The sequence below is a fragment of the Mercenaria mercenaria genome, chromosome 3, assembly GCF_021730395.1.
Source record: "Mercenaria mercenaria strain notata chromosome 3, MADL_Memer_1, whole genome shotgun sequence".
NCBI lineage: Eukaryota > Metazoa > Mollusca > Bivalvia > Venerida > Veneridae > Mercenaria > Mercenaria mercenaria.
This window is the reverse complement of record NC_069363.1, coordinates 26,123,821-26,139,652: the sequence shown is the minus strand read 5'-3', so window position 1 is coordinate 26,139,652 and position 15,832 is coordinate 26,123,821. Positions and strand designations below refer to the sequence as shown.

Genomic DNA, 15,832 nt, shown 5'->3' with positions numbered 1-15,832 from the left:
AATCATTTGACTACATAACATCCTTGATTCAGGATGTACAAAGAGTTAAAGGTAAGTTGAATACCTGAACCTGTTAGTGTTGTTTTTTTAAAGTTTTTTGTTTATTCTACATGATTTAGGTAGAAAAAATACAGATAGAACAATTACGATCCAGGTAAACAAAACATGAAGCAATGAGGATCGAGTGGTTTGAATTTCAGCCTGGTTACGAGGACTGTAGCCTATGACATGTACACAAATATTTATTTTTTATCATATATATTTATTTCGTGTTTCTTTGGAGTCTTTTGAAATACAATGAATTGAATTACATTTGATTTTTTCACAATCAAAATTTAATTCTAGGAATTACATACACACGCGTTTTCTTTTTCATGTATTTTTTCTATTTTGTATCTATTTTGTAATACCGTAACAGATGTATTTTACGATTATATTTCAATAACTAACAAAAATAATAGGAAATGAATTCTCGTACTTTAACTGACTCAAAACATACTTACATCTTTATCTTTGAGTAATTGTTTTTGATTTTTTTTTTGTTTTCACAAATTGAAATTCTCTTTCGCACCAGGTCATCATGCACCTCTGATTGTTGTGGCAAATAAAACTGACAAAGATATTCCTATGCAGAAACGCATTATTGCCGATTGTGTTGTTACGATCGATTACGAATGTGAACATTTAGAGGTGTGTGCTCATAACGGTAAGAATTTAGAGGCTATAGTCAAGAGACTGTACGAATATTATGGCAAATACCTCGTGTTTCCGGACACGGAAGAACAAGAAGACACCCAAAATGGTGGAGACACTCTGAGCAAAAAATTTAAGACTACGTTTCGCAAATTTTTATGCATTCGATGACACAAGTGTAGAATTTTGTTTATGTAATACAGGATTTGAAAAGACTCACTAGGAGGTAATAGGATTTTCAAATTGTATTTGACACCAGTTATTTGAATTGCAATTTTGACTACATTTGATGTGATTTCCCTAAGAACTGTATCTTAGTCAATAAGATTGCAACACGTACAGTACATGTAAAATATATGTCGATATATTTTTGCCGAAATTGTTTAAGCAATTATTTGTACAGATTTTTTATATTATGAATATGCGATATTTTTCCCAAATTGTGTTATGTTGACGTATATTGATTTCAGACGGATATTTTTCATCAGAATGCAAGTTATGTGAAATATTGTTATATTACAAATTTTGTTACAGTAGATTTTTGTTTCTGTTGTAAAGAAAGGCTCTCGGTTTTACAATACGTATCATTGTACATTGTTTTTGCATTCATACACGAGAGTAATGTTGGTCCTTACTTTATCGCACATTGTTTCTGGAGAACATACATATTTTATGATGTACTAATTTTTTCTTTAGTTTTTTTCGTACAATTTTTGGGAACCCACATATAGTATGGAGTACATCAGGGCGATATTATATGCCCTAATGTTTAAAGTGACATGGTACTGACCATGAGGTATCTGTTTTGACGTTTTACCCCAGACGTTTATACCTGGAGGAATATACCTTTGAGCCCAGACGAGCTATACCTGAAGCAACTACTTTTACCCTTGGAAGACCCTAAACCTGGAGGTACGTCCGGATCTTCTTATTCCGGCGAATTAATGTGCGGTCCTCATACATCTGTGCGTCCGAATCCACAGAGCTCTGTTTTCGGAAGAATCAAAACAGTTCGAAGAAACCGACACTACTAGGAGCCAAAATCGAAACATGGCTGTCCGGATTACACTAGTTAGTGTTCCGTCGAGTATGGATAGTATTTCGGACTAATTTATATTGAACTTGTTTTTTTCTCTCTTTTATTTATTATAAATTATCATTTTTTGTTTTTCATTTATAAATAAAGTTGTAAATATTGTACCGAGTTGTCTGATGTTGTTCTGATCTGCTATTGTGGTTTGTTTGTCCGTCTGTCCCTCGTCCGACCTGTGAAAAAACGTAATCAGTCAACGTAATAGCAGACTTGGTTTGACTGTAAATGATGGATAGTGAAATGTGCAATACATCTTACGCCCCTCTAGCACCAACCTTGGCGGTATTCTGTTTTATTATATACCTATATAAATTCAGTAAAAAAATCGGCTTGTATTTCACAATTAAATATGAACAGGCAGAAAAAAATCCGTATCGTACCTTAAAATTCCGTATTATACGCGCGCGCCTCGTGAGATCCGATCTGGCAAAAATCCACTCGAGCCGAATACAGCATCCCAGATCGAGCTACTGTTATAATAACCCTATTATAAGTGTAGTAAAATCGAATGTTCTCTATGACCGTAAAGGACCAGAAAAAATAACAGCACTGATTCCAAGTACAGGAATCCTTTAATGACTGCTGTTGTAATAATTTATAAAATTTGTGAAAAAATCCTTTTGGAAGCATAGAATGTAACCATGCAACATAAGTAGCAGACTCAATTTGTCAGAGTCTGTTCATGAGAGATAATGAAAAGTGCAACACCATTCACGCCCCAAAGCATCGGCTTACTACCGATTCGACATATTTTCCGTGGTTGACATGTGAATTGACCGTTGCCGATTTTTGGCCAACATCATGGCGTTTATAGTGACTTTTTCTTTCACAATTAAAAAAGTGACTAAAAGGGCTTTAGCAAGGACCTGGTCATCGAAAAAATACTTTAATACACCAACAACAACAGCACGAAAAGCAATACTTTTACTTCCACGTCACATTCAAATCAGATTCATTGGACATTATAGAAATAACTACAAGGCCAGTTAGACATGATGTATGAGTTCTGTTCAAGTATCTGTTCAAATGTGAATGTTAATAAAACGAAAGTAATGGCATTTAATAGAGGCCTTAAACTTCCTTTTTCTACCAGATGGTTCTATAATGGTAGTCTTTTAAACTGTGTCAATTCATTAACCTTAAGTCTCTGTCTATATTACAATATGATAGCATCTGAATTAGCAGTGCTGATCTCATTACTGACGATGCCTTATAAAGGTGATCAGATGCCAAATTAAAATCATTTGAAATCAAGATCTTACCAATTGAACTATACGGTTTCGAAATACAAAGCTTTAAATCAAGAGGAAGTACAGACATAGTTCATAGCTACGCATGCGCTTGCAATCGGCTTATTGGGAAAGAAGTTCATAGTTTCTATCCCTAAAGGATTTTGAAAGGTATTGACAAGTATATAAGTTACAACTGGCTTCAAAGCCCTTTTACCTGGGCTTTCAATCTGCCAACCTTAAATAGTCTGGTTACAATGAAGATAAAGTATTTTCTAGATGCCATCAGAAAATATAATAAAGACAGATGAAAAACAGTACCTTGTAAATATACCATGTTGTTAATTTGAAATAACCGAACCTGCTCTAGTCTTATGAAATAAACATATTGGGGTTGTATATTGATTAGTTTCCTTTCAAACGTTAGCCACGTGTTTACCAATTATCAAGTTGGTTTCCAAGCCCTTTTTCTGACCACCACTCACCAGACGTAACCAAGTCAACAGTATCGCCATTGTGTACGATACTGTCGGGTCATTAACATTATTATCATCATTATCTTGAGTTATCTTAAATAGACTACATAGCATCATTATGATTGAGATCAAAACGAAATGGTCGAACATATTCATTATATCATTCATCTTCAGTGTTTTAATAATTACAAATAGATATCAAATTGCAAAATCACAATGTTTACTGCAACAAATGGATGTATACCTTAGTCACGAACGAGCGACGATTTATTTACGTCTAAGAGATCATTAGATCCCTTCCCGACACCATCGGTAGTCAGATCAATTTTTGTTTAAGTTGACTTACTCACCTTTGATGCATCAGTCGATGCTGATGCATTGCTAATTGAATTGTTAGTAAGTCGTGGTTGTGGTTTATAATCAGGGACGTTTAATACTGCAGATGGAGATTTTGCTTGTAGATTTTTCCACAAAACTGTTGGTTTTTACCGAAACTGGAGGGTGAACGATTTGGACAATGTTTGTGACATTTCTTGAAAATTATGCATGTATTTGTTCATGTGTTATAAACTAACATTGTTCAGTTGCTTTTATTGCTTTAGTATATTTCAATATTTGGATTCTTTAATCATGGTCATGCCATTGACTCTCATTTCTTAAATTCTGTTTGATTTGAATACATGGCTCTCTGAATTCTTAAATATTTCTATAAACTCATTTTGAAGAATGGGCATCATGTGGAAAGCACAATTACAGTCTCCAAAAGTATTATCAAATACGTGGCATAATGCATATTATTTAGGTATTGTTTTTTATTCACACTCTTCAGATACATTTTTCTTTTTTTAAATTTCTGATGATACCTTTTGTAATGATCTTTTCAGGTTTTGCACACTTCCTGATTAAAACAAAGGAGCACACTCTTATAACGGAAATATTGTGACATGTTCCTCCTGTAACAAAGAATTTCCAAGTACACATACAATGGCAGCTCATAAATGTTTCAACTGTTCTTCGTGTGGAAAAACATTTACAAGGAAAGAAAACTTTACAAAACACAATTGTAGTGCAGAAAAATCGTTTAATTGTAAAAACTGTAAAGAAACATTTACCACAGAATCAAATTTAAAACGACACAAATGCCGATACTGCTCAGCTTGTGAGAGATGTTTTTCTACTATCCAGCGGAAGAACACACACAAGTGTATTTCTGCAAACAGGGACACAGGGTCTTTGTACACTGAAGAAACATCTCAGGTTTGTCTTATTTTTTATCAAAACTTATGACCAAAAAAGCAGTTAAAATGGTATTCAATAAACATTAAAACCTGCATTGTTGTTAACACAAAAGGTGTCTGTAAACACTAAAGTTATGAAATCATTACTTGTCTGGGTTTCATATTTGCTATTATTTGTAATGTAAATAAAGAGGAGTCTGATATAAGTTCCTGGTGTTGCTAAAATGTCAGCATAAATAAGTTTCCATGAAATAATTTTTAGATAGGCAGAAAAACACAGAAAAAAACACCTAACATTACTAAAATTTTTACAAGAAAACAATTTTGTACAATTATTATAGTAGCAAAAGTTCATTAACAGTACTTTCATGAATATATTTTCAGATTTCATGTCTTCATGATCAGTCGTTTCATGGGTTAGATCTTCAATACCTTTTGACTGGTGAGATGGCCATCCAGATGTCTGATTATGCTTCACAAATCCTGAAAGTTCAATTCAACCATCAGACAGGTCTCCTACCTCCGTCTTACCTGTATGTATTATCGCTCCATCCAAACAGACAGATCAGTGTTGACATTCGTATTCCAAGGACAGTACATGTTGTACAGATCCACTATGGAGGGGGACATTATGTAGTTTCTGAACAAACGAATGGTATCATTACAATACATGACAGTTTGTACAATATAATGCACATTTCTGCAGTTGAAAGTCAGTTGAGACTTTTATATGAGAATGTAGAGAAAAAGACATAAAGTACAATGTCACACAGTCTCAAGGAAATACAAATTGGTGTGGTTTCTTTGCAATAAGCAATGCCTACTGCCTCCTTAGAAATATGGCTCCGCCATTTATTGACAATACCAGATTGAGGCAGCATGTGAAACAATGTATGGAAGATGGGTGTTTCAAGGAATTTCCATGTTTGCCAAGTTATAGAACTGCAGTGGGGGATAGACAATTTAAAACAGACTTCACTCTGCATTGCATAAATTCACGACAGGGTCAACAAAAGAAGAATCGAGAACGAATGCCTTCTGACATTATTCAAAATCAGCAAAGCAAGAAACGGTCAAGGCAGAATGACAGTACTGAAAACTTTTACACAGAAACAGTTACAGAACAGGAAGACATGAGCCGTTCTAGAAAGAAACACTCTCCTGAAGAGATTCATTCTCTTAAGTGTAATAATGCACGCCTGCGTAAACAACACTCAAGGCTTAAACTGACTCCTGAACAGATTGCCAGAGAAAGAGTAAAAGCCCAGAAAGGAATGAGTCGTACAAGAATCAAGAGGACTACTGGAGAAACGGCAAGAGAAAGAGTAGAAGCCCAGAAACGAATCAGTCGTACAAGAATGAAGAGGACTACTGAAGAAAAGGCCAGAGAAAGAGTAAAAGCCCAGAAAGTAAAGAGTCGTACAAGAATGAAGAGCACTACTGAAGAAAAGGCAAGAGAAAGAGTAGAAGCCCAGAAACGAATGAGTCGTACAAGAATGAATCGGACTACTGAAGAAAAGGCCAGAGAAAGAGTAGAAGCCCGCAAACGAATCAGTCGTTCAAGAATGAAGAGGACTACTGAAGATAAGGCAAGAGAAAGAGTAGAAGCCCAGAAACGAATGAGTCGTACAATAATACTACTGAAGAAAAGTCCGCTGAAAAATTTCAAGACAAAGAACGCAAGAAACATGCGAGATTGAAGAGGACTACTGAACAACATGAATTGAAAAAGTCAAAAGACAGGACACGAAAAACAATGAACAGGTACCCAGGAAATATACAGAAAGCAATTTTGAACTTTAAGACCAACATTAGAAAGGCACCAGAATTTATCTGTAGTGTCTGCCACAGAACTTTGTTTAAGAATAGTGTTAAGATATTTAATCCAAGTACAGATATTGCTAGAAGTACTGATACAAATGTTAAATCACCAAATGGGCAAAAGTATTTTTGCAGCACCTGCTATACACATATTTTTGAGAAGAAAAGAATCCCACCTCAGGCTCAAGTGAATAAAAGGACAATTCCTGATTCCCCAGATGTTCTCTCACAGTTAACTAAATTTGAATCAAGACTTCTTGCAAGAAGGTACCCATTCATGAAAATTGTTTAATTACCTAAAGGAAAACAGAGAGGGATAATTGGTAGAGTTGTGAATATTCCTGTTAATGCGAATGACGTGTGTAATAGTATCCCTCGAACACTTTCCTCATCAGGCATTTTAGCAGTAAAATTGAAAAGAAAACAGTGTTACAAAGGACATGTGACATTTCAAAATATTCGCCCAGATAAGGTTAAGGAAGCATTTACCTAGCTTTTGCAAAACAATAGACACTACCAAAATGTTGTAGAAAATTTTGTGTGGGACTCAAGTTCTGAAAACGACCCAGATACCTGGCAAAGCTTTGTAGACAAGAAGAGAGAAAATGAAAATTCTGATGAAATAGTTGGTGAAAATGATCATGGCAATGATTATTCTCATGTGGTACTTGCTGAAGATCATCACAAGTAAAGGTCTGATAAGGTTGTTTATGAAAAAGAAGATTTCTCTAATCATAAATCCCAATATGTTCCTGGTGAGGAACATTATACTGAAAAGGGAAAGTCTGACAAGCTTTTTCCTGAAAATGAAGATCCAATATCAGAGAGCATTGAAGATCACGTTGAACCATATGGCACAACAGATACTGAAGCTTCATATGATGACTTCAGTTTACCTAAACAGTCTACTGAAGAAACTCAGTTTGATACTTGCATTCAGTCTACAGATCCAACCGCTGATGTTTCAAACATTATTTCTTTGGCTCCAGGAGAAGGACAACACCCAATACACGTGATGTTGGATCCTGGATGTGAGGAACAGTCATTTCCTACTCTTTTCCCGACAGGCAATTACGGGTTTGATGCTGATAGAGACACAAATATCAGTCGAAAGAAATATTTCAACGCCCGTATTTTAAACTACAAAGGTACATTTTCAAAGAGTTTGGAATATTTATTTTTTGCACAATATGTGCCCGAGTATAAGCAAGTGATGGATTCAGTATCTGTAGCAGTGAGAAAGTCATACAAGTCGTTACCTTCAGAAGATTCAATTGATGTTGGGTTCCTGAGAGATCCTGAGAAATTGAAATCACTCATTCTTAAAGATAAAGCTTACCACTTTCTTCAAACCATATTGGCAAATATGTATGTACAAGCTCCTAGCAGCAGTTAAACAGTTTGGAATATTCACATTCTTCGCTACCTTTTCAACAGCTGATTCCAAATGGCCTGACACATTAAATGCTATCCTACGACAACAGGGCAAACAACTCAGTGATGAAGAAATACAGAATTTGTCATGGGAAGACAGGACAGCATTATTACGTTCAAACCCAGTCACGTTAGCAAGACATTTTGATCACAGCTTACAGTGTTTGTTTAATGATGTCCTGTTGAGTCCAGCTCAGCCTTTGGGGAAAATCACACACTACTCATATCGCATAGAATTTCAGCAAAGGGGATCACCGCATGCTCATTGTGTGCTGTGGATACAGGGTGCACCTACACTCAAGGACTCACTTCAAGACATCGCAAGCTTCATTGACCAGTTCATTACATGTGCAATACCAAACAAGGAAGAGGAACCACATCTGTATGACGTCGACAATAGTGTTCAACAGCACAACCACACACAAACATGCAGAAAGAAAGGCACTAACTGTCGATTTGGTTTTCCAAAACTGCCATCTCCTTATACATGCACATTAATTGCTTCAGAAGTAGAATCTGACGATCCCATCTTCAAAGCAGTTGAAACAGTGTCTAGTATCCTCACAAGTGTTCATTGTACCCTTGATGAAGACAAAGAGAATGAAATAAAGTCACTTGAAACTTTGTTGCAGCAGTCAGGTATTACACAGCAGCAGTACATATATGCTCTATCAACAACAAAAAGAGGCAAAACTGTTGTTTTGCAAAGATCTATTGATAAACAAAAAATCAACCCATAAAACAAACATCTTTTTGCAGCATGGGAAGCAAATACAGATATACAGTTTTGCCTTGACCCTTATGCTTGCATTGCATATATGATATCATACATCACTAAGGATGAGAGGGAAATGTCAACCGTTCTGAAAAACGTTTCCATAGAGATGAAATTTCATAGCTGGAGGGATCAGATGAAAGCATGTGCCAATGCTTTTTTGAATGCACGTGAGATGAGTGCCCAAGAAGCTGTGTACAGATTGCTAAGTATCCCACTGTTTAACTTTAACTTTTCTACTGTGTTTGTTCCAGCTGAGTTACCTGAGAAGAGAGTTGCATTCCTCAAACCACGGTATTCGATTTTGACAATGGATGATGATGATAAAGATTTGTTTGCGACCTCAATAATTGACAGAGCAAGACCAAACCAGCTTCAAGGAATGTGTCTAGCTCACTTTGCTGTATACTACTCAGTTGCAAATGCAAAGAAAGGGGAGCAAACAAATTAAGAAATGCAAAATTCAATACAGTTGAAGCATGACCTTGGAACAATGAAGAGGAACTCAAAACCATCGGTTTTACGATACCATCACCATTCTGTCCTGAAAGAACCAGAGGAGTACTACTATTCTCAACTACTTTTGTTCGTTCCTTGGATAAATGAACAAGACATGATTCAGCTACCTTCTTATCAGGAGCACTATGAGCAATATCAAGACATTATTCAAGAAAACAGATCTGCTGTCGAACACCAGACAGATATCATCACACAAGCCATTGAACACTTCGAAGAATTTGGACCACCAGTTCATGCCTTTGATGATATAGCTCCAAATTCAAATCATGATAATGCTGGAGACCAGGCTCGAACTGAAGATGATGAGTTTGCAATATTGAATCCAGATCAGAGTCTTACAAATGTACAGTCACCAACAAATTTCCCTGTGACACATGCTAGTACTTCAACATGTAAGGAGAACAGACCAGGGTTCTGGCCTGAAAATGACTATTATGACTATATAAGGAACCTAAACGTTGAACAAAGAAATATATTTCAAACTGTATTTCATTGGTGTCAACAGAAAATGTTGTCATGTACAAATAATGTGCAACCAGACCAACTTCTTTTATTTGTATCGGGTGAAGCAGGTACTGGGAAATCTCACCTGATTTCTGCTATATTCCAAATGGCTTTAAGAACACTTCAGAAGGAAGGTGAAAACCCTGATGATATTCACATTCTCCTTACAGCACCAACTGGAACAGCAGCTTACAAAATATCGGGAACTACACTGCATTCTGCATTCCTCTTGCCATTAGGCCAAACAAAAAGCTACATCAAATTATCAGATGATAAAAGGAATACCCTTAGGACAAAGCTTGGGAACACTGAACTGCTCATTATTGATGAGATTTCCATGGTTAGGAGTAATCTGCTGCTGCAGTTGCATTACAGACTATGCAAAATCAAGAGTTCTGCTAAATTGTCCGGTGGAATTGCAGTGATTATCGTTGGAGATCTTTATCAGTTGGCTCCTGTAAAGCAACAGTTTGTGTTTAGACCTGTATCAGATAAGATAGCAAGGCTTCATGGTTCACTTTGGGATTGCTTTTCCTTCACAGAATTGACAAGAATAAAGAGTCAGAAAGAGGCAAGGACCTCCATTTTGCAGAACTACTGAACCGAGTTCGGCTAAGTACTCATACTGAACCGGACATCGAGACATTACAGTCAAGAAAATCTGATGGTGTGGAGCTTCGTGACACATTACTAGAAATGATGATGTTAATAGACACAACCAGAAACAATTACAAAGTCTAAATCAACCAACTGAAACATTTGTAGCTATTGACAGGAAGCCAGAGAGCCTGAAAAATTTCAAAATACCAAAGGATTCCATATATACGGGAGGCTCACTTGACGAAGTATCTCTGGCTTTAGGAAACAGAGTAATGCTAATCAGAAATATTGATTTTGCAGACGGATTAGTTAATGGAAGCCAAGGTCAGATTGTTTCATTCATCAAATCAGGGAAAGGTAAGATAGTTGCTATTGGAGTGAAGTTCGACAATCCAAATGCAGGACGAGAAACACGACAAAAGTTTCCTTGTATAATTGAATTGCAGGAAAAGGCAGATATCACACCAATTTTGTGAATAGAAACCACATTCACTGTCACATGAAAGAACAGAAACCTAACAGTTAGTAGATACTAGTTCCCATTAAAACTATGTTGGGCATGCACAATACACAAAGTACAAGGCCTGACAGTCAACAAAATAGTTGTTTCATTTGATGGGCGTTTTGGTCGTGGACAAGCATATGTGGCATTAAGTAGATCAAGGTCACTCAGCGGGTTATTTATAACTGATCTGAACAGAAAGAAAATCACAGTAAATTCTCATGTACAGAAAGAAATGGAACGTCTAAAGAAGGAAACATTTATTCCTTCGTATTTCAACTTCTTTACTTTGTGGAAGGATGCCGTTATCGTTTCAGCAGTAAACATCAGATCTTATCCATGCCACAAAGTCGACCTGATAAATGATCCAATAACTCAACAGTCTGACATCATTGTACTGAGCGAGACATGGCTCGATGACAGGAATGCTGACTTCCATGATTTTCAGGCGTTCAAGATATGTAGGTCAGATAAACAAAGTGAGAATGGTGGTCGTGGAGGTGGAGTGGCAATGCTAGCAAGACCGACCATTTTTTACTCAATGTGAACAGGTCTCTTCATAAAGTGACAAGTACATACAGCTTATAACTTGTAAACTAGATTTCTCTGCAAACAGAACTGTTTATATGCTTGCTTTATACAATTCACCTACATCATCACCAGCATTTCTAGAAACAGTTCTTTTGGATCAGATATTGCATATCATGAAGACAAAACCTCAGCATCGATTCTTTTAACTGGTGACTTCAATCAGAATAACAGTAGACACACACCTGCAACGATTAGCAAGGTTCTAGAATCAAAAGGCTTCAGGCAGTATGTATGTACTGATACACATTCATCGGGATCATGTCTAGACCATTTGTACTTAGCTGGACTTGTATGTCATGGGTGCAAAATAACAGAAACCTTTTACAGTGACCATATGTGGATATCAAGTGGCATTAGCTGTCAGTAATTGTAATGAATGGATAAGGACTCATATTCTGCTGTTAAAGTGTAACAGTTTACAAGTTACATTGGTTTAGGTCAACAATATACAAGTGCTAAGTTACATCGGCTCATGTGAACCATATACGATTGCTAAGGTGAGGTAAGGTAAACAATAACATCAGCCACAAATGTAACACATCATCTTAAGTCAACAGTACTCTAGTGTTAAGTTTCATCGCCTCAGGTGAACCGTATCCGATTGCTAAATTACATTAGCTCAAGTGAAGCGTATACACTTACTTAGTTTTAAGTTACATCAGCTGAGATAAGCCATATATGAGTGTTAAGTTACATCAGCTGAGTGGTACCATATAGACTGTTACGTTACATCAGCTGAGTTAAACCATATACGGTTAGAGACCACCAATTGTTTTCCCATAGACTTACATTGTAACATTATGGCGTGTACGGCCTTCCATACATCGAAACATTTATATCTAATTACAAGTTTATCAAGAACTATCTTAGTTCTACCAAAATATCGGACGAAAAACATATGAATAGTCATACTTTATTTAAGTAATTTTCGTGTGAATGAGATGACCCCCTGTTTACATCATTGACATGGCGGGAGAAATTCGTTTGATAAAACTTTTTTTCAATACACAGAAAGTGTAGCAAATTTTGTCAAAATGTATAATAAAATACTGTAAATGCAGTGAAAAAATATCAATTTTGAAAAAATAATCACTTCCTGGGTTTGTTTACATCACTGACCAATCAGAACGCACAGACGTTACCTTATTCCCAGGTATACACTTACCTCATTCCCAGTAAGTTCCCTGTACTTTTTTGAATTGGTGGTCTCTGACCATACGAATGTACCAGTGTTAAGTTACATCAGCTGGGATGAACCATATACATAAGTTAAAATACATCGGCTCAGGTGAATGATATACAAGTGCTAACATGTATCACTCATTTACAAGTTCTTAGTTACATCAGCTGAGTAACCATATATGACTGTCAAGGTACATCAGCTCCACTCAACAATGTATAAGTGCTAGAGACATTATTCTTCCTGCTACATGGTACATTTTTGTGTGTTTTCAGTTATAATTTTACACCATTCCTGTACTTTTTATGCCCCCGAAGGGAGGCATATTTGTTTTCAACTGTCGGTCCGTCCGTTCGTCACAATGTTAACTTTTTGCATGAAGGCAACGTTAACTTTTTGCATGAAGGCACTTTACTCGCGAACCACTGCACCCAGGACCTTCAAACTTCACATGCTAATAGTACTTATTGAGTACACGACCCCTATTGACTTTGGGGTTACCAGGTCAAAGGTCAAGGTCACAAGATCAAAGATCAAGGCGCTGCGGGGGCATTTTCACCATTAGTGACAGCTCTTGCTTTTTCAAGTATTCTTCGGTGAAATATGCCTTTTTTTGTGTCGAACCCTCATCCACGTACTCAGTATTACTCACTCGAGTGCTAATATGGCTGGACTGCTAACATGTGTTTAACACCAATGTAGAAACTGTTGCATTCGTAAGAGATGTATACTGCTAACATGTGTTCACTGACCATATTAGGGGAGATAAATGCTTTTGTAAAACCATTTTTATTTGACACAGTAGTTAATCTTTAGTAAAGTTAATTTTAAATGATTTAGAAGAAAATAAATTTCTCCTTGAGCGAATAAAGCCTCCGCTAGGTGAAGCGTCGATACCGCACGTAGAATGTGTGCTTGTCATCAAGTTGAAGCTTTCGGACTCTGACAATTCAACACATAAAAAATAACAATAAAGAATAACCACTTGTTGGACGACGGTGTGAATGCTCGGTCCGCTGACAGAGAAAAATAGCATGGCTTCACGTGTTGAAACTTCTAGCAGATCAAACGTAAACATATAGCTACAGCAGGTTTTACTTACTGATGTAATTCTCTACACGTGGCTTTCGAGTTGAAACGGCTGAGGGCAGAAAAATAGGTCGTTTGGAAATATCAGGGTAACTAGCATCAATTCGTTCTAAATTCTGAGGTAGAAAAGTCAGTAAAGCACGTTTCCTAGGCAATTGTACTTTCAAAATTTGACTGTTCAATAGAACTTTTGACGGAGTTGTCCGAGAAATGGAAATAGTTATTGTTCGAGGAATAGGTCTGCATGCTGTTTATGGATCTGAGAGGGATTTTCAAATCTCCCTACAGGTCAATAAACACCATGAAAGCCTATTTCAAAAATGATGACAGACTTACCTATATGCTTCTTTGTTTTAAAGAGTGCATGTTGATTTCGGGTTTGTAAAACGTTATGTACATATAATTAAAAACAAATGAAAAAAGAAAGAAAAATACCATGTGTTTAAAAGTGTCGGGTACATTAACTACATACCCAACTTGCTTCGCACCTGTAAATATGTGTGTCATAACATTTGTGTTACATGAAAAACACGTGATATTTGTAAAACATTGAAAATTTTTTAGTCTTTTCTGAGGCCAGCAATGTGTGTCTAGTCAATTTCATCCTTTCATAATGTGAATTTATCAGGATGGCATTTTGTCAGTTTTAGGAAATCTTTGAAGAAACTGTAAGTTTATTTTGGTTTAGTTTGCTACTTAAATATACATTGCCGTTTACGTGCATTTTTGATGATTTATCATTATATTTTTACAAGAAATGCATGACATTTGTATCATGTAATCCATTAAGATATCTGCATGGTCCGGATAGCGCATGCCTATGACGTGACACACGTATCGGACAACTGGGTTCTCTTGTATGATATATTTGGTAAAATAATTATGGCAGGATGGGCGCCTCTCCCTGTCACGGGGGAGGAACTGTTACACGAGACTCGGTTGTGGAGGATATCATGTTACAGATATAGGATGCTTCTGTTACAGTATTCCTGGATAACGTTACAGCATTCGGAGGATAACAATAGCTGTCGGTATTTTGTTTGCCAAAGATGTGGTAAAGATTTATCTCTTTTTCCAAAAATAAAAATTGTTTTTCTAGATCAGTGATATGCACGTCTGTTGAGACATGGCTTAACCTGCGAAACACAGTATATTGATGTCAATCAAGCGTTTTATGAAAAAAATCGAAATTTTGATAGAAAAATATCTAAAAGAAATTGATTCAAAGATATTCCAACCATATTTCATGCAAATTTGCATTGATTAAAACCCTCTTCAGACATGGACTTATAAAACGATGTAGAAAAATTACTGTTGATCTAATATTTCGTGGTTTTATAGAATGTTGCAGTTTAGCAGGATATGTTACAGTTGTAGGGTGCTGCTTCTGAATGTGTTACAGATTTAGGATGATACTTTTTCCATCTTCAGGATTCTGTTGTTAAATGTAAATACTGCTAAACAACATTTTTGTCATTTGAGGCAGTCAGACATGTACTAGAGTGGCGTTGCTGTAACGACGTTTAAAAACACAGGGAAGTCCACCTAACGGGAGAAGATGTCGGTTGTGATATGTCAAGAATCACGTATGATGAAGAGTTGATGATGCAAGTTATGCAGAGCAAATCACCCATCCCTTTTCCATGCAAATTGACCGATCGTTTGAACAATCTCTAAATACATCGGTTGTTAAATGTTTTTCCATAAACTCTAAATAAATCACCAAAGATATCGCGGAGCGAAATCGAAAAATGTTTTACGTGCGTATTTATTTATATTCACATAGATTAATTACTTTCGTTCAAATCTAAAAAGAGAGTGAGTGACTATGTTTATAAGGTAACTCCTAATTTTTTAACAACCCGAATTTAATGTGCTCATGCTCGCGTTTACGCAATGCCTACAGTCCCAAGACATGCCTTCTAATGGCGCATAGTCCTGAAAAGCCCTTGACACCGTCATACACACAAAGACAAAGACGGATATACTTTTAGATGAAAATCCTGAAACATTATACATTTTAACTATGAATTGCGTATAAAATCCTCTGTTAAATGATTTAGGCTCCTAACTGTGACCAAACAGATT

At 36.3% G+C, this 15,832-nt stretch overlaps 2 protein-coding genes across 2 annotated transcripts in view; one reads left to right on the top strand and one right to left on the bottom strand.

Annotated features, from left to right (window-relative positions):
- Positions 1-15,832, bottom strand: part of LOC123525232 (peroxisomal biogenesis factor 3-like) — a 159,631-nt gene that overhangs the window by 76,951 nt on the left and 66,848 nt on the right. The window lies entirely within an intron of this gene.
- On the top strand, positions 5,569-6,429 carry LOC128555865 (arginine and glutamate-rich protein 1-like). The gene has a single exon (XM_053539636.1). It carries the CDS (start codon positions 5,569-5,571, stop codon positions 6,427-6,429), a length of 861 nt encoding a protein of 286 aa, XP_053395611.1.